The 26,190-nt window shown below is 39.6% G+C and overlaps 1 protein-coding gene across 1 annotated transcript in view; it reads right to left on the reverse strand.

Annotated features, from left to right (window-relative positions):
• Window positions 1–26,190, reverse strand: part of SLC9A2 (solute carrier family 9 member A2) — an 89,234-nt gene continuing 63,044 nt past the window's right edge. Inside the window, exons 6-12 of the mRNA XM_023211324.1 lie at window positions 17,330–17,419; window positions 16,718–16,788; window positions 10,327–10,488; window positions 5,580–5,676; window positions 3,423–3,554; window positions 2,149–2,239; window positions 1–536 (exon numbers count right to left, since the gene is read on the reverse strand). Coding sequence (XP_023067092.1) covers window positions 166–536; window positions 2,149–2,239; window positions 3,423–3,554; window positions 5,580–5,676; window positions 10,327–10,488; window positions 16,718–16,788; window positions 17,330–17,419 — 1,014 coding nt within the window. The 3' untranslated portion in view covers window positions 1–165. The remainder of the gene's footprint in view (window positions 537–2,148; window positions 2,240–3,422; window positions 3,555–5,579; window positions 5,677–10,326; window positions 10,489–16,717; window positions 16,789–17,329; window positions 17,420–26,190) is intronic.

Consider the following 26,190-nt stretch of genomic DNA (forward strand, 5'->3'; position numbering starts at 1 on the left):
TTTTCTTCGGATTTGCCTCATTTATCCGTGGCATGCATCTATCGCCCCCCAGAAGTATTTAGATGCACAGAGAGTTTTCATGGATTCCACTGTTTTGTTGGGTTTCAGAGTAACAAACCACAGCTGTGCTGGGTCAGACACTCACATCTGCTTTGGCTGCTTCTATTAAGGCTTCTCACTCCCGAATCTGGCTTTCCGGCTTCCAGTTTCCGATGCCCTCCAGACCAGCCGTGGTGGCGGCTTAGGCGGGATGCCTTCAGTCAAACTGTCTTCCCTCTCTGGATCAAACTGGTCTTTAGAGAGAAGGGGCTGCCGTAGTAAGCCTGGCGTCTGGGTGCCCTTTTCTCTGCTGTGGGGTGTTGGGGGGGTGCTGGGCTTCTCGGGGCCAGATTCAACATCTACCTCGTTCTTCCATTCCATTTTATAGGCTGGGGAGGATTTCTTGGAGAACTGTTCTGGCAAGAAGCGCCTGGCTCTGGGCTGCAAATTGAGCACGGTGGTCCCGGTATCTGTGTCTGAGTCACTGCTATTGCCATCTATCATGGAGCAAAAGACAAGGTGGGTGAGCATTTTAGAGAGAAGGCATTGCAAGAAACTTCAGTACCTTAGTGGGTCAGGCAACTGATGCGTCCTGGGGCTCTGGGGAGAGGGGAGGTTAGCGGGCTTGTGCTAATTTTAGGTGAGTGGCCTTGTGCATCTTACATAACCCCTGCGAGCACCCATGCCCACAAGTATATATTCATGCTAACTTTGAAGAGCTTACTGTGTGCCAGGCATTGTCCTAAGTCCTTTCAAATGCGTTAGCCCATTTTGTCTTCACAATCACCTACATTGCAGATGGGGTAACTAGGTTCAAGAGGTATCTGTAGGTGGTGGAGCTGGGATTCCAACCGAGCCCCTCTGGCGGTAGCAGCTGTGCTCATCTGCCCCACAGGGATGATCCCAGGAGGGCTCAGCCTGGCATCTGGCACACAGTAGGTGGTCTGATAATCACCTGCTATGGAGAAGATTCTTGCCTTGATCTGGAACCTCAAACACGGCTTTGCTGATTTCCTTTACATGTCCACAAAAGGGCCAAAACCCTTTGCAAACAAAGGGAGGAGACAGCTTTGGAACCAGATTCAGGTGCTGGAGTGCTGTGGGTAGGGCAGTGAACAAAATGCTTGTCCAGGAGTTGACATTCTTGGGAACTGACAGCATGTTTGCTGGTGGGACCAAGGGCCACTGTTCTAAATATTCAGTGCTGCCTTGTCTTCCCCCGATTATTCTCGCCTCACCCTCCTTTACCACCAGCCATCGTTTAGGCTTCCCTCTTCACAGTTAATTAAACAAGCCAAAAAAAAAAAAAAAAAAGAGGGGTAATGATTGTTCCATCCCACATTTAAAGAAAATTTTATTTTAGATTCTAGGGGTACATGTGCAGATTTGTTACATGGGTATATTGCATGGTGCTGAGGTTTGGACTTCTTAAAATCCCATCACCCAAGTAGTGAACATAGTACCAATAGGTAATTTTTCAACCCTTGCCCCTTGCCCGGCTCCCTACCTCCCGCCTTTTGAAATCCCTAGTGTTTATTGTTCCTGCCTTTGGGTCCTGTGTATCTAATGTTTAGCTCCCACTTGTAAGTGAAAATATATGGTATTTGGTCTTTTATTTCTGCATTAATTCCCTTAGACATCACACATTTTAATAACATGAAATCCTAATATAGTTCTTCTGGGGTTCACAGACAATGTCTTCGGTGTCTACATAAAGATAACTATCGCATTAAAAAGATATTAGACATTATAACAAGGCTTTATAGTTATAGCCAGAATAAATATATGGCTGCTTTCATGAAAATATATTGGAATTACTGTAAAATTTTAATTACTTAAACATTTGCAGAATTACAACTTTCTGTTTACCTGCCCTTGAACCCCATGGTGACAATATTTGCTGGAAAATAACTGATTGGATTCTTTAGAATCTGCGCAGAATTCCATTCCAAAAGGTTGCAATGCGAATTAAAATTCACCCAGTTATTATTTTAGATTTGCAAACTCTTGAACTCATGCTTAATGAAGAAAAATAATAGGAAACTTTGTCTAGTTTGTAAACATTGGCAAATAAATTTAAAATTTTTCTGCTCCAACTATATTCATTACCTGCATTAGAAATAGTCTTCCTCTTTTGTAGCTTTTCTGGAAGCTTTGTATTTTTAGGTAAGGATAAATATCGGGAGGTTGAAGTGGAAGCCTGTAAAATATAAAATCTTACTTAAATGATACAAATGGCACTTACTGTATATTAAAGATTAAAAATTGTATGGCAAAACTTCATGTTAAGAACCAGAATTTTAATTCCTGATTCCAAAATTACTTTGTGGGGAGCTATAACTATTATAACTTGAAATAGTTAAATCCCTTCCAAAATAGAATGGAGATCCCTACAAAAGGAAATAGAAATAAGTGGGAAATAAATTAGAAACACATATGAAAACCACTGGCTCTTCTCAAAGAAAAGCTACTGAAACATCTACATATAAAAGTACTGCCAGAAAGACTTAGAACTTACATGTATGGGGAAGAAGATATGTTTACAAATATATATATGTAAGGTTTTTTTTTTTACTTTAATCTTTAAAATGATATTAATAGAACAAAAAGTATTACTACAGCTAATTTACTGGCATTTCAAATACCGCAGTCACTAGTGTTTTAAATTAACTTAATTAACACTGCTACATTTTACACATAAAGTAACTCCTTGTTCACATATAACCATTTTGATTTCTGACAACCCAATATAGGATATTATTAAAAATAAGCCTCAATTCTTGCTATGTGAAGCCAATATATCATATTATTATTATTATTATTATTATTATTATTATTATTATCATCATCATCATTATTAAGATGGAGTCTCGCTCTGTCATCCAGGCTGGAGTGCAGTGGCGCGATCTTGGCTCACTGCAATCTCCACCTCGGTTCAAGCTATTCTTCTGTCTCAGTCTCCCAAGAAGCTGGGATTACAGGCGCATGCCACCATACCCAGCTAATGTTTTTTGTATTTTAGTAGAGATGGGGTTTCACCATGTTGCCCAGGCTGGTCTCGAACTCGAACTCCTGAGCTCAGGCAATCCACCCACCTCGGCTTACCAAAGTGCTGGCATTACAGGCGTGAGCCACCGCACCAGGCCCACAATATTATTTTTAAATGGCTTTCCTTATCTATTGACAGTTCCCTGAACCAACTGCAATGCTGGCCACACTACCTGCAAACACTCACTTCCCCCAGCCACCCCGGCCTTCCTGCAGCTCCTCAGAGAACTGTCAACAGCCACTTGATTGGCAGAGCTGATGATGCCATCAGCTGATCAATGGAAGGGCTGTTGGCTCCACCCCCGGAAGTCTCCCAGAGACACACACTCAATTACCCTGTGTTCTCGATTCAAGCTGCTGTCCTTCCTAATGCTTTCTCGCAAACTGTGCCGCCGGCGAATCAGAATCTCCTTGGCTTGTCTCTCACTTGTGTCGGCAGTCAGACTGTGTCTGTTGTAGGATAAGGTCTGAAATGAAAACACATAGAGGACATTAAAAAAAAAAAAAAAAAAAAAACCTGATCATTTCCCCAGAAATTCCAAGACTTTACCACATTTCTTTGGATCTGCACCTCAGCTAAGCACTTATAACTTCTGTGCAGAGCAAAAAATTAAGAGTATAAAAGTTAATAGTCTTCAGATCTTCAAATAATTTATATTTTCTTTTCATTTTGTGTTTTTTTTTTTTTTTTTTTCTTTTTCTTTTTTAGAGTTGGGGTCTTGCTCTGTCACTCAGGCTGAAATGCAGTGGCGCTCATAACTCACTGCGGCCTCCAACTCCTGGGCTCAGGCAACTCTCCCACCTCAGCCTTCCGAGTCAGTATTACAGGTATGTGCCACATAGTTCATCCTTTAATAAAAGTCAGATCATAAGGTTTGTTTTTCATTGAAAAGTGTGATTTTCATAAATGAGAATACCTTGACATCTCTTGTAGGTATTTAGCCATCATTAACATCTGGAAATAAAATACAAGTCACCATGCTACAGTCTCTTTCGAATAGGAATTACTGACGTTAAAAACAAACCACTTTGAGCCACTTGGTGGTGCCATGCCCTTCTGATTAACTTCAGAACGTTCCCTTTTTTCAACTGGGTTGTCACATGAAGAGAGCTGGTGACACTCCTCACAATGATTACATTCCAGTGTTTGAAAAATAAAATTCCTAAACTAGGGCTGTACATGGCATCCGCTTTTAGTTTTATAGGCTATATCAAAATGTGTTTCCTAAAATAAATCATAAATAACAATTAAATTCATTTCTGAGAGAATAAACATGTACTTCTTGGGAATATCCCCATGGCCAGAAATATATTAGGTTCTACTGAGAGATGTAAACATAACACAGCACAAGGCTTCATTCCTGCCTTGAGGAGTTTACCATCTCATTGAGCATCTAAGGCTAACACAGTTATACAAAATCATGGAAATAAGTGCCGCAACTACATGGTACAGTATAAGTTCCAAGTGCTATTCCATTTAACCACAGGATGGGAATAATATGGTGGCCGTTGGGGGAGCCTTAAAAACTGGAGGCTTTGGACCAGCTGACAGGAAGGTGTGAGATGCTCCCGGGGGACAGCGAGGAATCCACTTGGGCCAAAGTACAAAAACAGAACCTCTCACTCCCTGGGTGTTTCAGGGAGCAGATGGGTGAGGGAGATGTGGACATATGGTTGGATAAAGTGGAACTTGGAAATAGAGTCCAAATTTTCAACGAATAGTTTAGCTTGGGAGCCACAACTATTGTTTTGTTTCATTTTAAATTAAAAGGTACTGTAGGAAAAAGGGTCAGGTAAGAGTCATGTGGATGGAATGGGGACACCCTGTGGGGAGACCAGCTAAGAAGCTGCTGAAACACCCCCACATGAGTGAGGAGGACTCCTGACAAGCTGTGTGGCCCGAGTGCCACTTCACCTTCCTGTGCCTCAGTTTCTTTATCTGTGAAATGGCGACAACAGTAACACCTACCACTCATTGGAGGATTAAATGAGTTAACGCATGCAACACACTGAAATGGAGCTTGGAAAATTGAGGACACTCTCTATTCCTTAGCTGTGTTGTTAGCAAATGATTAGAATAAGGTGCTAACAATGGAAACGAAGTGAAAGAAGTGACTCAGGAGAGAAGAAACTATAGCACTTTATAAACAGCAAGGAGGGTGAGATCCATTTTAAAAGTCTAAGCTGTAAAACTATTTCTTTAAAACAAACAGCAATCAATTCATTTCTTTAAAATTAGTCTACATGTGTATTTCTTTATATCCAAGACCACAGCAGCAGAACTCCCAGGGGACCCCAAGGCTTCAGCCGTGGTGTCCAGGAGGATAGTAGGACCCTGAAGCGGGGTGGAGAGAAGCAGAAGGAGAGAAGATGCCCAGCGTGGGACCTGCTGAGCCCAGTGTCATGGTGCAGTCTCCAATTACAGCACAAAACCGAAAGGCATCCTGTTAGCCAACAGTAAGTAAATATTTTGCTACGTAAATTATTCTCACTCGCTGACGGATTTGATAGAGATTTCTTGATAGGAGTTCTCGAATTTCATCAGTTTCACCAGATGTGACCTTCCTTATTTTTTCTTCACGACAATCACTGTGAAAGTTTAGAAAAAGAATATTTTACCTGTCAACAAATATTAGAATCATTGATTTTCTTCCTTAGAGCGATAAGTATTTAAGACGAGTCTTCAGTTTTAAAAATAGCCCTTGGGGATTATTCAGTAACTTAAAAGAATTCCAAATTCTGTAACTCTTATTTCAGTTTCAAAATCATTCATGGCAAGTTTAATAATTTACAAGTTTTCAGAGTCTATTCATGTCATTATATTTTCAAGGAAGAAAAACTACAATGGCTTATAATGCTACATCACTTTATTATTTCTAACACTCCATAAATAAAGTAAAATGGAATAGTTTTCTCCAACAGAAACCTAATTGACTTCAATTTACCATTAAGTTTTCATATTTTAAAAACCTCATCATAAATATTTGCAAACACACCATTTATAACATGTATGTATATCCAGTCAGTCCTCATTTGTGGGTTCTATGATCATGAACTCACCTACTTGCTATTATTGATTTATAAACCCAATATCAGAATTTCAGTATTTTTGCAGTTATTCACAGACATATGGAGAGTGACAAAAAATTTGAGTCCTTTTACACACTTTCCCTGAAGATGTTGAACAAGGAGACATCTGCTTGTTTCCACTCTCGTATTGTAAATAATGTCCTTCTCACAGTCTATTTAGTGATATGATTATTTATATTTTTATGTTATTTATTGGTGATTCTGCTGCTTTAAATGGCCCCCAGGCATTGCTGAAGTGCTGTCTAGAGTTCCTAACTACAAGAAGCCTGTGATGTGCCTTACGGAGAAAATGTGTTAAGTAAGCGTGGTCATACATGAGTTTGTAGTGTTCTTGACCATGAATTCAATGTCAATGAATTAGCAATATATATTAAATAAGGTGTCTGTAAACATAAACATACATAAAATAGGTTACATATTGATTGGCTGATGAAAATTTTGTGACCAGGGGCTCAAAGGAACCTAACCTTGTATGTCCCCATAGAAAAATGTTTCAGTATTTGCAGCCGGGTGCAGTGGCTCATGCCTGTAATCCTAGCACTTTGGGAGACCGATGACAGGGGTGGATTACCTGAGGTTGGGAGTTCGAGACCAGCCTGACCAACATGGTGAAACCCAGTCTCTACTAAAAATACAAAAATTAACCGGGTGTGGTGGTGGGCGCCTGTAATCCCAACTATTAAGGAAGCTGAGGCAGGAGAACCTCTTGAACCCAGGAGGGGGAGGTTGCAGTGAGCCGAGATCACACCATTGTACTCTAGCCAGGGTGACAGAGCAAGACTCTGCCTCAAAAAAAAAAAAAAAAAAAAAGCATTCAGTATTTGCATATCAGTATTTGAGGCTACTTTATGGAATGTAACCACCGCAAAGAATGACCATTGGGACTGCATTTATATGTTTTTATTCTAACTCCTTCCAAAAAGGGTTTGAGGCAGGTTACAAAAATATCTAGTACGAGAAAAGAAAAATCAAGAAAACAAATTAAAGCTGGGAAGGTTAATATGCATAAATGCAAGTCTTCTAGAAGAGGCACTGAGGACACAGAAATTAAAGAGCATAGTTTTCTTATATTTTTCAATGCAAATTTAGCATTGCTGTGAACCAATCATGAAAGAATTACTTGGGTACAAAAACCTGGTGCACAATGGGTAATGGATGCACAGAGAGGAGCAAACAGAGAACTGATGCTTCAGCGGGACAGACTTCTCTAGAGTTGGATGATTCATTTTTGCCTCCTCTCAATTGCTCAGATGGTTTATGAGAAGCATTTTCTCAGGGAAAGGTGTTGTTGTTTAGATGGCTGTCCCACTTTCTTGTCAGGTTTTTTTTTTTTTTTGATCATCAAAGTTAATTCACAGATTTTCAGAGTCAGAAGGAGTATAAGAGGTCATTAAGTAACAATCTATCTTTTTGATATCTCATTTTCTTATATAATGTGCCCACCAAATTCTTACCAAAATATTTTTGCATACATCTAGTGACAAGTGTACGACTACATCCTTGTTTATACTTAAACAATTTTTTATAAAATGTAATATAAATTACATGAATCTTATATGTTCAGGAAAGTGAACATACTTAGGCAACCACTGCTCAAGTCAAGAAACAGAACATTCACTAGAATCCCAGAAACTACTTCATGTTCCTCCTACCAATCACTAATTCTCTCCCTCTTTGCCAACAGCAATAACTATTGTGACTTCTAATGTCATAGATTCACTGTGCCTGAACTTAAACCTTATATACATGAAACAGTATAATACATATCCTTTTGCGTTTAGTTTCTGTTCCTGAGCATTATGCTGAAGATTCATTTATGTTATTGCATATATCTATAATGCATTCGGTTTCACTGCTGTATAATATTCCATGGTATAAGTATACCACAGTTCATCTGTTTTGTTGTTGATGTATAGTTGGCTAAATTCCAATTTTTGGATTTTGCAAACAATGCTTCTATGAATATTCACATGCATGTTTTTTAGAACACACATGATTATTTGCCATTTGCGTATCCTGTTTTATCAAGTGTCTGAACAAGTTCCTTGTTCATTGTTCTATAGGATTGTCTTTTTTCCCGTAGCCCTTTGTCAGTTATGTGAGGCAAGTATCTTCTCCCAGTCTGTGATTTGCCTTTTCACCTCTTTAAGGATGTATTAGGCTAAACAAAATCTCATGATTTTAATACAGTTCAGTATATCAATCTTTTCCTTTATAGCTTGTGCTTTTTGGAGGTTGTTTAAAAAAAGTAATTTCCTATCACAACATTAAGGTATGTTCCTACGGAATCTTCAAAAGCTTTATTGTTTCACTTCTCACATTCAGATCTACAATATACCTTGACTTGATAGTGTGAGGCAGTGGTTAATTTCATTTTATTTTCATAGGAATACCTAATTTATCAGAACCATTTATTCAAGGCATCTTTTCTCCCCCACTGCTTGTTCTGTAAACTTTGTCATTAATCAAGTTTCCATATATTGGTGGGTCTGTTCTGAACTATTTTGTTCCACTGGCTTGCTTATCTGTCCTGTTCCAATATCATATTGTCTTAATCATGTAACTTTATACAAAGTCCTGTTATCTAATAGTGTAAACCTTCCAAGTCTGTACATCTTCAAAATTGTCTTGACTTTTTGTATTTCCATTAAAACTTTAGGACCAACTGATCTAAACATGCACACACACACACACACACCCCCTAGGATTTTGAATGACATCATTGAATCCAAATATCAGCTTGAGGAAAATTTAAAATTGTACAATTTTATTTCTTTTCTTCTAGTAATATTGTCTTTAATTTATCTGTTTTGCACTCAATATGTAGCTTTCTGTATTTTTCTCTTTTTCTTTATTTTGGTTATTTCCCTCTTACCTGTTTTCTAATTAAGCATTTCTCTCATTAACTCTGTCTAATCTGCTGCTACACACATCAAATAAAATCATAAAGTCAGTTACTTTATTTGTAGCTCAAGAATTTCCGTTTAATAATCTCCATGATATTGCCAAAACTTTCAATGTAGTTTTCTTTCCTTAAACATAGACAGACACAGACACACATTTTATACTTTAAAAGTCTCTGTCTGATAATTCAGTTATCTGAATTCCCGTTATGCCTGTTACAACTATTTTGTTTCTTTTTCTTAATGTTTTAAATCACATTTTCTTTTTTTGTTTTTGTTTTTTTTTTTTTTTGAGACGGAGTCTTGCTCATCACCCAGGCTGGAGTGCAGTGGCGCTATCTCGGCTCACTGCAAGCTCTGCCTCCCGGGTTCACACTATTCTCCTGCCTCAGCCTCCTGAGTAGCTGGGACTATAGGCGCCCACCACCACGCCCAGCTAATTTTTTTTTATTTTTAGCAGAGACAGGGTTTCACTGTGTTAGCCAGGATGGTCTTGATCTCCTGACCTCGTGATCCTCCCGCGTCAGCCTCCCGAAGTGCTGGGATTACAGGCGTGAGCCACCACACCCAGCCTAAATCACATTTTCTTGTCTACTCATATGTTTGGTTATTCTGTATCAGTTGCCAGACATTGTTTAGGAAAATTCATAGAAGCAGTTTAAGGCTCTTTATAATCTTGTTTTCCTCCCTGGGTAATTTAAGCTAGTTTCTCTCAAGCATCTAAAATAACATAACACAAAACAAGACATAAAACATAACATAACATACACATTTCTAAGGTTTCATATTTTAACCAGTGTCTCATTCTGCTGTGAGATCTTAAGACATCTCTCTAGGGCACAGGTCAATTTTTTTTTTTTTTTTTTTTTTGAGACAGAGTCTCACCCTGTCACCCAGGCTGGAATGCAGTGCTACAATCTCGGCTCACTGCAACCTCTGCCTTCCGGGTTCAAGTGATTCTCGTGCCTTAGCCTCCTGAGTAGCCAGAATTACAGGTGCACACCATCATGCCCAGCTAATTTTTGTATTTTCAGTAGAGACAGGGTTTCACCATGTTGGCCAGGCTGGTCTTGAACTCCTGGCCTCAAGTGATCTGCCTGCCTTGGCCTCCCAAAGTGCTGGGATTACAGGAATGAGCCACTGCACCTGGCCTGGGTCAATTTTTCAAAATTATTATTACTAGTTTCAAAATACTATCAATGCATATTTAGCAATACTAACTTTTGTTTTGCAAGACCATACTTACTTTAGAGATGCATATGTAGGGACAGTACTTATCATCCCGGTCTCTGCCATCTCAATGGCATGTTTTATTTCAAGCTTTTTATATAAAGATACAATGCTTGACTTTGGTTGGTTTTCCCGAATCAAAAGCTTCCGCAGATATTTATCATCAAACTTTTTAAACCTGTAAATAAAGAAACTTTCAATAAATTAATACTGGATTGACGAAGAAAATAGTTGTTGTTTTTACCAATAAAGTCATTTCCACCATTCCCAGGAAAATACTTAGTAGCAGCATTTAGCTAATCTGGTCATTTTATATATTTAGTAGGTGCCTACCTGTATAAATGTGTATGTGTATATATACATATGTACGTGTATGTATATATACACACACATATACATGCATATGTGTGTGTATATATACATACATATGCATGTATATGTGTGTATATATAATACAGACATGTATACATACACATATGTGTATATATACACATACACATATATGTATATATGACACATACTGCTGCATTTTTATATATGACCCTGATGCACATAAACCTAGTATTCACTAATTACAGATTAAAATACATATGTTTCTCTCTTTACCATTTCTCTACTTCTGCTTTTAGCAAAATTGCTCAGAAACGTTATCACTGTTTGTCTTCTCCAATTCCTCTCCTCTGATTCTCTCTTGAACATTCACATTGCTTCAATACTGCATTAAAGCTATTCTTATCAAAGTGGTCAGTGAACCACATGATACAATTGCAGTGGGCAGTTATGAATCCTCATCTTTCCTGCCCTCACTTGTTTAAACTATTGTCTTCATTTGGCTTCCAGGATACCACCCTGGGGTATCCCAACCTCTTTCTCACCCTCTCTCTCAGTTTTGTTTTTTTCTTTTGACCTCCTAATGTGGGAGTGCTCTGGGCCTCAGTTCTCGGTCCTCTTTCATACCGCCACTCACTCCCATCACCATCTTGCCCAGTCTCCTAGCTTTTAATAGAATCTCTATGCCAATGACCCCCACATTTGTATCTCCAGCTCCAACCTCTTGGCCAAACCCCAGATATGAGCTTTTGGCTACTAACTCAACATCTGCAGTTGGATAGCTGTAGGGCATCTCAAATTTAACATATTCCAACTGAACTGCTATTCTGCCAGAGTCCTCCCATCTCAGCGAACGATGACTCCACCAGGTCAAAAATCCTGGTGTCATCCTGGATTCTTCTACTTTTCTCATGTTCTATGTTATGGGCTGAATTGTGTCCCTCCAAAAATTCATATGTTAAAGTCTAATCCCCAGTAGCTCAGACTGTGACCACATTTGAAGATCTAGTGTTTACAGAAGTGATTAAGATGAGGCCATCGAAATGGGCCCAAATCCAAAATGACTGGTGTACTTACAAAGAGAAGAGATTTGGATTCCAACACATACAGAGAGAAGGAAGATGATGTGAAGAGGCAGGGAGGAGACAGCCATCTACAAGCCAAGCAGAGGGGCGCACAACAGAACCTTCCCTCATGGCCCTCAGAAGATATGAGCCCTGCTGACACCTTGATGTCTGACTTCCAGTCCCCAGGATGATGAGACAATTCATTTCCGTTGAGTCACTCAATCTGTGGTACTTTGGTTATGGCAGCCCTAGCAGACCAGTACTCCAAATCTTTGCTCCATCAGCAATTTCTGTTGGTTCCACCATCAAAATATATACAAAATCCAGCCATCTCCCACCCCATCTAATGCTATCACCCTGGTCCAAACATCATTCTCTCTCACCGGATTCTGGTAGTGAGCACCTAATTGGCATTCCTGCTTCCACCATTGCATTTCTACAGAAGCCCAAGTGCTCCTGTTAAAATATGTCCAATGATGTAACTGTTCTGCATCTTCCTTGGGTACAAGTACAATGCCCTGTGACTTCCTACACAGTCTGGGTCTGCCCCTTTTGGTACTGTGCCCCTCTTCCTTAGCTGCAGCCTCACTGGTGTCCTTCCTGTATTAAAGACTTACCAGCAGTGCTCCCATTTCTGAGTCTTTATACTTACTATTCCTTCTACTAGGAATCCTTTTCCCCAGATACCTGCAGGGCTCACTTTTTACACTTCTTTTAAGTCTTTCCTTGACAATCATTTTCTCAAAAGTGCCCTTCCTATCCATCCTGTTAGAATTGCACACAGCCTTCCTCTCCCAGCAGTCCCCATCTCACTGCCCAGATGTATTTTTCTCCCTAGTAGTTACCACTTTCTAGCATGACATGCAATTTACTTGTCTTACTTTCTGTCTCCTGGCACAAGAATGTAAGGTCTACATGGGCAGAGTTTTTTTTTTTCCATATCACCAGTGCCTGGCACACTATAAGCACATGTGGTAGAATGAATCATTTGGTCCCAAGTCCTCCCTGTATCCACACCCTCTGCCTTATTACTTGGCAATGGCCTTCCACCATGGCCTAGATGACTTGCTTTGCCCTGTTCCTTGCCAGCATGCTCAATAATGTTCCTTGCTTTGGTCAGTGGGCTATTAGCAGACACAATGAAAGAAGCAGTGGCTTAACCTGGGCTTGCACATGGAGGCTTACATCTTGTGCTTCAACAATCACTATTAGAAAAATATGCAGAGTGGCTCCTTAGTCCCAGGACAGAGGTGACTGTCACATGGAGCAGAGTCACCTCACCCCAGTCACACCCGATAGGTCTAGCCAGAATCAGCTGGCAGCCAGCCAACCCACTGGAGCACATGAACAAGCCCGGCCCCAACTGGCCAAGCCCAATCAGCCTCTTGACTCATGCACTTTATTAATAATGATGTGTTCTGAGCAGCTGAGTTTTGGGGATGGTTTGTTACACAACATTATAATGCCAATACATAAGTGAAGCAACATGCAATAAATATTTGTTGAGAAAGAATTAAGTGTACTACTACGTGGTCACCACAAGTCCAAGGAGGTTTATAGACACACCTGTGCCGTGAAAGGCATCAGTGTTAACCCACATTCTCGTTGATACTCCTTTGTTCTAAATACTAGAGGGCTCTGAGTAATTAATGAAGAGCCATCCTGAATGTGCTTTGTTTTTGGCTGGCCACTAAAGACTGCGTCTACTTTTTTCTACTTCTAATTGGAGTTTTATGTTAGGCCCATTGGGCCAGGACTCCTGGCAGCAACACACCTTTTAAAACTTTTATTATTGTTGTTGTTTTAGCTTTTCACTAGAGAGAAGTAAAAGGAAGAACAAGCACCAAGGACAATGGCATCTGCTCTATTTCGTGTAGGGATAGTGTGTTTTCCTTGCTTCAGTCCCACACCTTTCATTTCTCTGCTAAGCTACACATAGGTGTTCTATTTCACCATCGTTAGACTGCTTGTGCCAAGACTGAGAAGGGTCCCTACTGTATCCCCCTTCATTCTCAAAGGATCAAATGCCTCAATAATTCTCTGGCAGAACCACTGGAAATCCACAGCATAAGGATTCCAGAGAAAAGGGAAGGACACTCAACATGCCTGAAACAACCGCTTCTTTTTGATGCTGATTTTCAGTAACATTAACAATCACCAAGGATGTGATCTCAGCAGAACTCATTTTAAAAATGTCCTGTGTCAGCACCACATCCCGCTGCACCCACTTCCCTGCTCTACCTATGTGCCTTTGACAATCCTGGAAACTTTGAAATTTTCCTGGAAAAACATTGTGCACGGAAATATATCAATGCTTTCAAAATTATTAAAAGAAGTGTATCCACTGCAGTGGCAAATGCTAGCCACGTAACATTACCTTTCAGGCATGGGGCAAGGTTGGCGCTCTCATCTTTGGCACTTACAGCCAATTAGTCTGGCAGCCTTTGGATGTGTGCCTAGGGCAGACTCACGGACCCCAGAGATAATGTCTCTGCCTGAAAGACAGACGCAGCCAGACTTTCTCTGACATTTCTTCTCCTGAGTTCCAGACCAAACCCACATGACCACAGCATCTACCTCTTCATTCTTCTGACAGTGCCCTGTCAGAAGACAGGTGGCCTGGTGGCCTGATTACTGTGCGGGGCCAATCTCTATTCCTCCATGTGGGAGGCACAGCAGCAGTAGACATTTTGAACCTAACATTCACTTTGGAAAGGGAGCCAGCTGTTCTGGGTTACGCCTCTCATATGTCATTTCAGGAAATTACTGAGGGGATGCTAGGGAAAGGGAGGAAAGTGGTTGGGTTGAAAGGAACAAGGTAGGCAGAAAATAGGCATCACTATGGAAACAGTGGAGAAGAGAGGCAAAAAGGTCTGTTCCACTGACTTGGCACAGACGGGGACTCCTCCATGCTAGGAAGGTCCCACGGTCATAGGGCAGATGTATAGGATCTCTGGTCTACCACCTGCCTCCAGAAAAGGGCATACTTCCCATGAGAAATGGCCATTTAAAAATAGTTTTATAATAGAGAATATAATTTGCTTAATTTTATTACCCTGTGTTCCCATGTAGCTAATTGGGCATGCTCTCCATACAAACAAAATCTTTTTCCTTTCATTATATAGTAAGGCTGAGTCCCAGGGCCTTGTCTACATTAGTAAACAGTGTTGTAAAGCTTGTAAAGGCTGTTCTAGCACTGAAAGTCTCTGTCACTCATTATATTACCTAATGGTCTCTCTCTCACACACATATATATATACACACACACAGGAGTCTGCTTGCTGTGTGATTGTTTTGTTGTGTCTATAATATTACAGAATTTCAGGCCTGAGTCTATGGCTTATACTTCTTATGTAGCTCAATATTATGCCAGCATATATGAGCAAACAGGAAACACTAAAAAATTCCCTTGTGTTAAGTTGCAGACATTGGTAGGTTGGTCAATTTAATATAAATTAGCAGTGGAGGGAAAAAAGTCTGCTAGCAAGTTAAGAAAAATAAAACAAGAGGGATCTACCAAATATAGTTTAAAATGTGTTCTTCTGTCTTCAGGGATTAGCTTAAATGCTGCCTTCAAAAGTCTCGCCTAGCCAGTGATGTGCTAATAAATGTTTAACAAATTGCTCTGTGAAAACAAAGGGCCTTGATTTGTAGCATTTGTGAGTTCCATGATATAAGTCCTGATTCAAGCAACCACTCTGGACAGTGCCAAATGTGCAGTCAGGAAGAGAGGTACGTGATGAGCTCCCACTAGCAGGTGCGGGCTGGCTTCTCTATCCCACTGCTCCTAGCTCTGCTGTCAGAATTGGCCCTAACTTCTCGACCCATAATGCTGTTTCTCAGTTTATATTAAAGCATGCATCTAATTCTGCCTGTCTAGTCTACCTTTTCCACTTCAACTCTAAGATCCTTGAAGACCAGTACTGAATTGTATTTATCCAACACAGAGCCTTTTACAGAGTGGTAAACTCTGTGTGTTTGTGTGTGTGCGCACCTGTGTGTATATGCATTTATATAAATATATGTAATTTTTCAGATAATTTTAGATATCTATATATATATTTAGATATATATATATTTATATATTATTTATTTATATATTTATATATATATTTATATATATATTTATATATTATATAAATATATATATTTTTTATTTATATATTTATTTATTATTTTATTTATTTTATTTATTTTATTTATATTATTTATATATTTATATTATTTATATTATTTATATATTTATAAAATTTATTTTATTTATTTTATTTATATTATTTATATATTTATTTTTTATATTTATATATTTATTTATATATTTATATATATATTTATATATTATATATTTATATATTTATATATATATATAAATATATATATATATTTCTGCTCATCTGTTTACATCCTTAGATGGTCTGAATCACTGCATTTGACAAAGTCCTGCACCATGTGTGGCAAAATGGATAGTAATGGAAGCCCTAGTGTTCAGCCAAATGGATCGCAATCCTCAGTCCTCTTTGCAGAGAGGAATGACCACATGACTGAGTCCAAGCCAATCATCAGAAGAATCATATGGCAGCTTCAGTTAGAAGGCAGCTATTAATAGCACATATGCTTTGTCTCCTCATCATCTTTCATCCTTCTTGCTGCCTCTAATGGCTAATATTGATGCAGCCATTGTGGTTCAAGAGGCAGTCTTGGAAATGAAGGCTACTCATAGTGGATCGACTAGACAGAGGGTCCTCAGACCCTGGGGAGTCTTGGAGTAAAACTCATCCATTAAACGTAAATTGCCTATCTCTGACTATTTACAGAAGAGGGAAATAAGCTTTTACCTTGTTTAAGCTACTATTATTCTACATCTCTATTATAGCTGAACTTTATCTTAGAGGACATACTATGGTACAACACAGGGAAGATTTCCAATTAAAAAATAATACAAATCAGTAAGTCCTGCTTTCAGAGTAATCCTGGGCCACTTCATAACCCAATGGCATAAGACCTTCTTACTTGTCTCTCCAAAAGTTGTGACCCCAGTGTCCACAAACGTCTTCAATTCCAGTCTTCACATGATCAAACAACTAAAACAGAAAAAGCAGGCAAACTGTTTAGTCTTTACCTGAAATCAATAATTTTCACTCTACTTATATCATTTCTAAACTCCAGAGACCTTCATGGCTTTTGCTTCTTATTTGTTTATTATTTATTACCAAAAGCAATAAAACAGTTCATTTTCAAACAAATTGATGAAATGTTTGTCATGTCAGTATTAGATAAGTCTTCGATTATTTTGCTCACCTATCACAGTTTGTTAATAATTTAGAAAAGTATGAAATATGGTAATAATTTCCCAGTAGGAACATTTCCAGGCTGAAGGAAGTAAAAAGAGGGGACTTCTTGTCTCCCTACTCATGCAGGAGTTTAGCAAGCTAAGCTGGAGAAGTTCCTGTGGGTCCATATCTATTCTATACTCCCTGAGCACATTCCCTCTTCAGGGTTTCCTCCCTCTCACCCTGCCATTCCTTTCTTCTTCAGGAAATGGACAAGTTGGTACCAAGCTGTCTGACTAATTCAAATATTTTTCCTTTATCATTAAAGGTATTACACTTTCTTAACACCTACCCGACAGTAGATTTCTTCACTGACAGCTTGTTGTTTGTTATTGGACCTCTTGACATCAAGAAACTCCACCAGTGGTCGAATAGTTATTCCCTGAACAGGAAACACAATTTAAGCGTTTAATATATATTTATACAATTTAAAAATGGTTTAATATAAACATTTTAATATAAATTTTTTATAAACTACATTTGAATATTCAAGGGTAACCTCTCCTGCGCTTTGATAAGCAATGACAAAAGATATTCAGCTACCAAGATTTAACACAGTAAATGTAACTTTTTGTTAATTTTTCCTTCTTTTCAAATAGCTGGCATATTTTCAAAGGACCATGTCCTCACAAAAACAAAGACAAAATGGAAGAAGCAGAGAAAGTAATTACAAAAAATAATAAAGCAGGCCAGGTACAGTGGCTCATGTCTGTAATCCCAGCACTTTGGGAGGCTGAGGTGGACAGATCACTTGGGGCCACGAGTTCAAGATCAGCCTGGGCAACATGGTGAAACTCCGTCTCTATCAAAATAATAATAATAGTAATAATAATAAAGTATTATCCAGTTCAGAGGAATCACCTACTTGTTATATTATCCATAGAAAACTTATCAATGACTCCTTCATTTGTTCATTTATAAAAACAATTTTCACTGAGTTTCTACTGCACAAGTGTCAGGGTCTTGGGCATTTGGAACCCAATGATGAATAGGTAAGGACCTGGGTTCTAGGACTTTGTAGTCTCATACAAAGTCAGATACTTCCGAAAACAGTTACAAAATAAGCAGAAGAGGGGTGACTGGGCTAGCACAGGAAGCAGGTCAAGGAAAGCTTGGAGCAGAGGAGACACTGGCAGGCAGTGGTGGAGATGCTGGAAGCATATCCCAGTGGAGAGCACACCACAGCAAAGTGAGAGGGAGCTTGCGGCCAGTCTGGGCATGTTCATGGGTGAACTTGGGAAACGTGGAGAACTATCAGCTCTTCAGTAAACTAGGAGGAGAAAAATTCCTTAATGTGACAAAGACATATGCCAGAAATCAATAGTGAACATATCACTTAAAAATGAAACATTACAAGCATTTCTATTAGAGCCAGAAATAACACAAGGATGCTCTGTCTCTGTCTCTGTTCAGCTCTCTGTCTCTCTTCAGCACAGTTCTGCATGTCCCAGTCAACTGAGAAGAACAGACAGATGAAGAACTAGATGAATAAGTACTGAAAATGAAGTGACAAAGTTTTTGTTGCTCCTGGATGATTGACTTTTTGTCCTAAAAAACCTGAAATAATATCTTCTCATTTAAAAATAACAAGAAAATTTGGTACAGTGACTAACACAAATTCCATCCCAGATGTTAATTTTTAAATGTAACAGAATAAATGCCTACACAATAGCAATGAAAACACATATAAAAAGAGAGTGTGTGTATGTATGTGTATATATATATATATATATAAAATACTAGTAGATACTAGTATCTACTAATATGTTATATAATACATTAGTATTCTAGATAGATACTAAATATGCATATATATATATATACACCATCCATTATCTCTACATATGTATGACACCCTATCATAAATGCACAAAACCTTTACAAGGAGAAGTATACAATTTAACTGAAGAAGATTAAGGACATTTTGAGATATCAGAAAACAAAAACACAGTTCTCTAGACGGGATAACAATATTGTAATGACAGTTTTCTCTCAACTAACATGTATCGACAATACAATTCCAGTGACATATTCCTGAAGATTTTTACCGTAACATAAATCAGAGGCTGATTTTAAATTAACCTGGAAAAGTAAATGTAACCAGAAGATTTTAGAAAAAGGAGACTGAAAGGGAACTTACAGACATCAAAATGAACTGTCAGTGAATGTACTTAAAAGTAATGCAATACTGGCACAAAACAGGGCAGGTGAGGAGGGGTGAGGGTCAAGATTCCCAAGTTTCTTGCTTGGTGGGCGGATGGCCACTACTTCCTGGCACGAAGGATACATGGGTAGGAAGAGTTGTTAGGATTTCGGGGACAGACGGTAGCTATATAGGGGAATATTCCCTGCCATGCATTTGACTTTCATCTCATCTCTTCTCATGTCTTTCAGGCTCTAAGAATGCTTTTGATAATACAAACTGACTGAGACACACACACACACATATCCACTACACACACACACACACACACACACACACACACATCCATTTTTTAAAGGAGGTGATTGGTTTTTTTCCATCAGTCTAGCTCTGGGCATTTTTCAGCTTAATTTTCATTTAACTTTCTGAAGTGTGAACTGATTTTGACCAAATTTGGTATAAAACACATCTTGGGTTCTATTTGTATTTCAGTCTACCACTTTGAGATAACAAAAAAGGTAACAGCAGTTTTCCAATCAACACATGTTCTGTAATTTCTAACTTATGTAAATGAAAACGGGTGTAAACATGTGGTTCTCAGAGATGGGAGATTTCACCAAGTTCCAGATTCCATGAAGCCACTAGTTTAATAATAGCTCAAGGAAAAGTTGACAAAAGCAATGTAATTTTTAAAACTCTATAATGTGTTCTAAAGACACAAGCTGCTGTTTCACATGCTCTTGTCCTATCAGTGTTCATTTAGTAAGTAATAAGTGAGTGACCAGTCTTTGTAAATACAGGACATGAAATAAAGGTAGGACACAGGGCTTACACCAGTCCATATGTTGATTCCTTCCACCCTACAGATGATCTGGAAGTGAAGGCACTACCATAAATAAATCACAACTGATCAACTCCAGGAAGAAAGTATATACCACCCCATCAACTCAAGTTTTTGAAAGCATAATATATTTATGTTTATAATCATAAAGCTTATAACAACATGTGTTTGTATATACAGTCTCTTTTAATAGGTGCCCTTTTTCTCTTTGAATTGCCTGCAGTGGTCATGTCATGCTCAATAAGAATTATTTGATGAAGGCTGCTTTACTTCCTCTCCCTCCCTTCTTACTTTCCTTCCTTCTTCAATCCATCTATTTCGCAGGCAGAGTATGTGACATCTGTGTATACCATAGTAAGCCCTCAACATTGGATGTTATATTCTAGGAGTCTGGGTGTCTGGTTGGGAAGGAGAAAGAAATACAAAATACCGAGAAAGCACCTTATTTTACCCACATTAGAAAATTTCTAATTTAGATCACCCAGGGAGTAACCCGATAAGGCTTAGAAAAATAAAATAGCTTGCTACCATCCATACAGGATTAAAAAAAACAAAAACAAAAACCCTTAGCTTTTCATCAAACTACCAATAGAAATATTTGCAAATACAAGTTAAATTTTCACCCATTCATTCACTTTGGCATACATACTAAACACCACCTCTGAGGGTCAGGCCTGTCTGGGAGAATCATGTAACAGCAGGAGCAGGGAGAGTAATGGAGAGAATGATTTGTTTTGCATCTTGTTCCATCTCTGCTTTCCTCCCACCCAGCATCCCCCAGCTCCCATTTATATCAGTGGGGAAAACAAACAAACAAAAAATAATACAACTGCGATGTGAGTGTCATAAGCATTCTTCTCATCTTTTTTTTTTTTTTTTTTTTGAAGAAAATGAGTTCTTGTGTGTGTGTGTGTGTGTGTGTGTGTGTGTGTGTGTTTGGAATTAATATTTGCAAAATAAAAAGGATGGGGGAGAGAGAAACTGCCTTATATTTCCTTGCTGATTTAGCAGGTAATTTCCAGAAAAACTTGCAGAAACAATTTTCATGTATTAAAAAATATCACTGTCGCTGCTATGCTGTCTTATGGAAGATCCTTCTCACATCACACACTTGGTCACAGAGATCATAAATTCTGTTGCACAAACAGTGTTTATCTTAGAATGGGATAGGTGGAGTGAGAAGCATTAAAGCGTGGCAGTAGCTGTTCACAGTCCCCATCTGTGTGTCTCTCATTTAGCACTTTCCATGCCACACATTGATTTCCCCTTCTGTGTCTGTCCGTCTCTCCCCTAAACTCCAGCTTTCTCTTTGCTGATCAGGGTTTCCCTCTCTCCTGTACCATCAGTCTCCAAACGTGCTCCCATCTTTGAAAATCAGAAACAAAAGCCATCCTATGACAGATACCCACCTCTGGCCACTACCTCCTTTCTCTAAGAAACCTCAAGAGAGTTGCCCATTCTCTCCTCCCCTCCCCTCTCAAATCCAGCCAGTCGGGGTGTTGTTCTCCTGGCTGACCCAAAGTGCTCTTGTGCAGAGGCCACTCATCAAAGCGTCACTACATCCAAGGCTGCGCTCTCCACTCACACTTGGTCTGACCTTGCAGCTGCATTTGTCACAGTTGCTAGAGGCCTCTCCTCTCCTTCCTGCGTAACCCCTTCTGATGTTTCTCTTCCTTTAGTGGTCACCCTTTCCAGTCTCCTGGGCTGATTCCTCAACCTTTTCTTGACTTCTAAATATTACTGTGTTTCAGGGTTCAGTTGTCAGATGCCTTCTTTTCTATATTCTTTCCATGCTTACACCCTCAATAATTTATTCCAGACTTATGTATGTTAAAAACTATATATTGAGGAATCCCCAATTTACATCTCCTACTCTGGCTTCTCCCCCAAATTTCAGACTCATATATATAACTGCCTATCCAACATATCCACTTAGATGTCTAATAGGCAAACATATGTGTCCAAAATGTACACATCCAAAACTAAGCACGTGATGTCCCTTCCTTCAAACCCAATACTCTCCAGGTAGTCTCCACCAAATTAAATGTCACCTTCATTCACCTGGCTGTGCAGCCACAAACACACAGAACTGTCTTTTACTGCTCTTCCTCTCACCTCCTAAACTTTTCACGTACATTGTGCCATCTTAAAAAAAGCCTGATCATCTTGCTCGTCTTATTGTAGGATTGTTGTACAGTATTCTAAATTCTATGGAACCCCACCTAATAATGGCATATGTTAATGAAATACAAAGATTGTGTCCTTCTTAAACAGTACATATATAAAAAATATGACCATTTATTTGACAAATGAAGGCACATTTGCGGGTCTTCACGAGGTCTATAAAATAGTGAGCAGCATCATTCCAGTTGGAGAGGCTAAATTAGCAAAGATTCATGTAATTGCTGGGGAAGGCTACCCTACTGTGGCCCCTGAGCACCCCCACGTGTTCTTGCAGAGGATGCCAAGACTGTCAGGCCTTGATTACTTTTTTACCTAGGCCATTTCTCAGGGTTGCAAGCAATGAGTACTCTTGAGAAATAAAGTAAGATCACCCTTCTGAGAGAGAAATATATCCCCAAACTCTGTGTCCCCCTCCTGCAATAGAGACCATGACATGTGCAGACATTCATCACGGGTCCCTTGTGTCACCCCCATGGGACAATGGAAAAACTGACACAAACCAACACAAGGCTGTGGCTACAGCTTTTGTCATGGACAAAAAAGTCCTTGGTCTTTGACTCAGGAGTCTTCTGCAGCATTCATGAAATAGTAACAGGCGAACTTGTTAGCTTACAAGTATAATAAAACCCCAGATGCTTCACAGTTCTGCACAGTGACTTAACATAAGTTATATCACTAATGTGCAAAAGAGGCTGCTATCTATTGAATTTTGTTTAACCTTCCCACTTGACGGACTTCTAGATAACCACTTAATACATTTACAGAATTCTTGAGATCTGCCATAGGGATCAACTACATAATCATTATTGTACTCTAATCATTTTTCCGTCCAAAGAAAAGTATATTGAAAGAGCTCACCTTTTTATTTCTTCTGTTACAAGTTTTCTTTCATTTTTTTTGTGTGTGTTTGTTTGTTTTGAGACGGAGTCTCAAACAAACTCTGTCGCCAGGCTGGAGTGTAGTGGCAAAATCTCGGCTCACTGCAACCTCCGACTCCCTGGTTCAAGCGATTCTCCTGCCTCAGCCTCCCGAGTAGCTGGTATTATAGGCACACACCACCGCACCCAGCTAATTTTTGTATTTTTAGTAGAGACAGGATTTCACCATGTTGGCCAGGCTGGTTTCAATCTCCTGACCTTGTGATCCGCCTGCCTTGGCCTCCCAAAGTGCGTGAGCCACCATTCCTGGCCTCGTTACAACTTTTCTTAATGTGGTATATTAAACATGGCAACTCGTGAGGTGAAAACCCTGTGTCAGGTGTCATACTCTATACATATATTTCCCCTGCGCTGCCTGGACCATTGTCTAGATTTTACAGCTAAGTAAACCAAGGCCCACAGAGGCTGCAAAAAGCAGGCCTAGAATATCAACCCACAATAGCCTTACTCTAAAACTGTGCTTTATGTAACTGTCCTCCACCTTCCCCAATTTTGAATATAATTTAAATACATGAGAAATAGCTTATATTTGATATAAAGAAAATTACCAATCATATTGGAAAAAAACAAACTCAAATGTCCAAGGAATCAGAATCGTTTCCTCATTCAATATTCCACAGCTGGGCATGGTGGTGGCTTACACTTGTAACCTCAGCACTTTGGGAGGCCAAGGCAGGTGCATTACTTGAGGCCAGGAGTTTAAGACCAACCTGGCGAACATGGCAAAACCCCATCTCTATGAAAAATATAAAAATTAGCTGGGCGTGGTGGTACATTTCTGTAATCCCAGCTCCTCAGGGAGGCTGAGGCGGGAGAATCGCTGGAACCCAGGAGGCAGAGGTTGCAGTGAGCCAAGATCGTGCAACTGCACTCCAGCCTAGGTGACAGAGTGAGACTCTGTCTCAAGAAAAACAAAAACAAAAAAATTCCCCAAACAGGACCACATTCTACTAACATGATAGTGTGCCTCATAAAGGGACTACATCACTTGCTAATGAGCAACACGATTCAAGCAGTGTGAAAATTCTCCTGATAAACTGTGATATCAAATAATGCATCATACATCGTGTGAAATCCTATTTTTGAAAATAGTTGTAACTCAGTAGCACCAGGTTGGAAGAGCTTATCGTATAACATATTAAAATAAGGGGAGAAAAACATATTTAAAGTTTAGTAATCAGTCCATCAACATAAAAACTGTCATTTGAAAAAGAATACATAATTCTTACTTGAAAGGCAACATTTTATGCATGGATTTATAATTAGTTATTCCTGCTATATTTGTTATCTCATCAAGTATTTCCCTCCAGGCTTCCTTCACTGAATTCCTTAATTATTGAGGAATTCTGAAAAGACAGCTTTTCTTAAGGGAGTATGTGTGTATTTATGTGTGTGTGCATGCACACTTGTGCACGTGCGTGTGTTCAGAGTCTCTTAAGAACCAGTGGTAGGTAGGAGAATAGGAGGAAGAGGATGTGGTCAGAGTCAAGGAACCAAGCAATATGCATGCAGTCTCCAATCTGCACACACGCAAGGGTAGTCAGAGAACAGGAAAAGGAAGATATCAACACAAGTGGAACTGCAGCAATTTCTCTTCTCTGTGGATATCCAAGTGAACTTGGCCAGACTCTCCTTAAACCTCATCAGAGGAAAGACTGACATCTCTACACCTGCAGGCTCTAAACAATGATCCCCAGATGTCTCCCTTAGTGGAGGATTAGCTTGATGTGTTCACAGTACCAAATTTGGCTAATACATCTCAACTGTGCTGTTTGTTGCTTCAGGCTTTCTCTTTTTCTGTCACAGCCTTTACCCACCTTCATCTCTCTCCTCCCATCTATCCTCCTCCTGTCCTCTTCACACTCAGGGAAAGCCAGGCTCCTACATCATGGAGAACAGGTGATCCATCTCACATGAACTTCCTGACTTCCAGCCTTCCCTGTCCCCACAAGCTCTCTGACATTCCACACAATACAAGAGTTAGCAGTCATCCTTCCGTTGATCCTCTGCCCTGCTTTGGCTCACTTCTCACATAAAGTCTCATTGAAGAGTCCTCCAAAATAAAGAGGACTGCATCTACTTTTTCTCAGACTGCCACAAGGGCAAGTCATCACCATTTTTGGCCCATATTACTGTGCAAAAGCAGAAAGGTGTTGATCATAAAGACAATAACAGAAGGTGGTCATCTTAACTCAGGAAAGGGTCTTCTCCAGGATTCCAGAGGACTCGCTGTCCCCAGTGTTGGAAGGCATGAATGAATGAAGGATGAACTGTCTTTTGAAGAAATGACTAGAAGGAAGGAGGAAAATCATGATGCATTACAATACTAAGCACTCGCTACACACCAGGCTCTCTCCTGGACACCTTATTCAGGGTCAAAAGCAAATAGGTTTTGACTCTGCTCTACATTTTTATATCTGTGCAAACTTGGTAAACTGACTTAACCTCAGTTTCAGTGCCCCACTTTCCTCATCCACAAAAGAGGGATAATAAACCATGATTCCTAGAGTTATTATGTTCCATGGAGTTGTTATAAGGGTTAAATGAATTAACATGTAAGATGCTTAGATTTGCATCAGGCACCCAGAAAGCATTCGGCGACAAACCGTTAAATAAATATGAATACATTTTTAAAACACAGGCACACCTCCTGATCTTCCTCCTTTTTTACCCGTCGCCCGTTCTCAGTTCTTCTTGGCTGCTCCCTTCTTCCCACGATGTCGTAAGGTTGGGCTGCCCCAAGGCCTAATCCTTACTCCTCTATTGTGGTCTCTTCAGTATATATTTTCACTCCTTTGACAATCACGTCCAGCTTCATGGCTTCTAATACCAATTCTCTGCTATTGGCCAGAGAGCCCCTTTCCTGAGCTCCGGACTCATAATATCTGCCTCATCCGTATCTCCGCTGTAGGTCTAATGGACACGCCTAATGCAGCATGCCCATAATTGAACTGACAATCTCCCCACCCCCACCTCTGCCATGCACAGACTTCCCCTTCTCAATTGAGGGTAAGTGCATCCTTCTAGCTGCTCAGGCCAAAACCCCT

The sequence above is a fragment of the Piliocolobus tephrosceles genome, chromosome 15 (assembly GCF_002776525.5).
Source record: "Piliocolobus tephrosceles isolate RC106 chromosome 15, ASM277652v3, whole genome shotgun sequence".
Lineage (NCBI taxonomy): Eukaryota > Metazoa > Chordata > Mammalia > Primates > Cercopithecidae > Piliocolobus > Piliocolobus tephrosceles.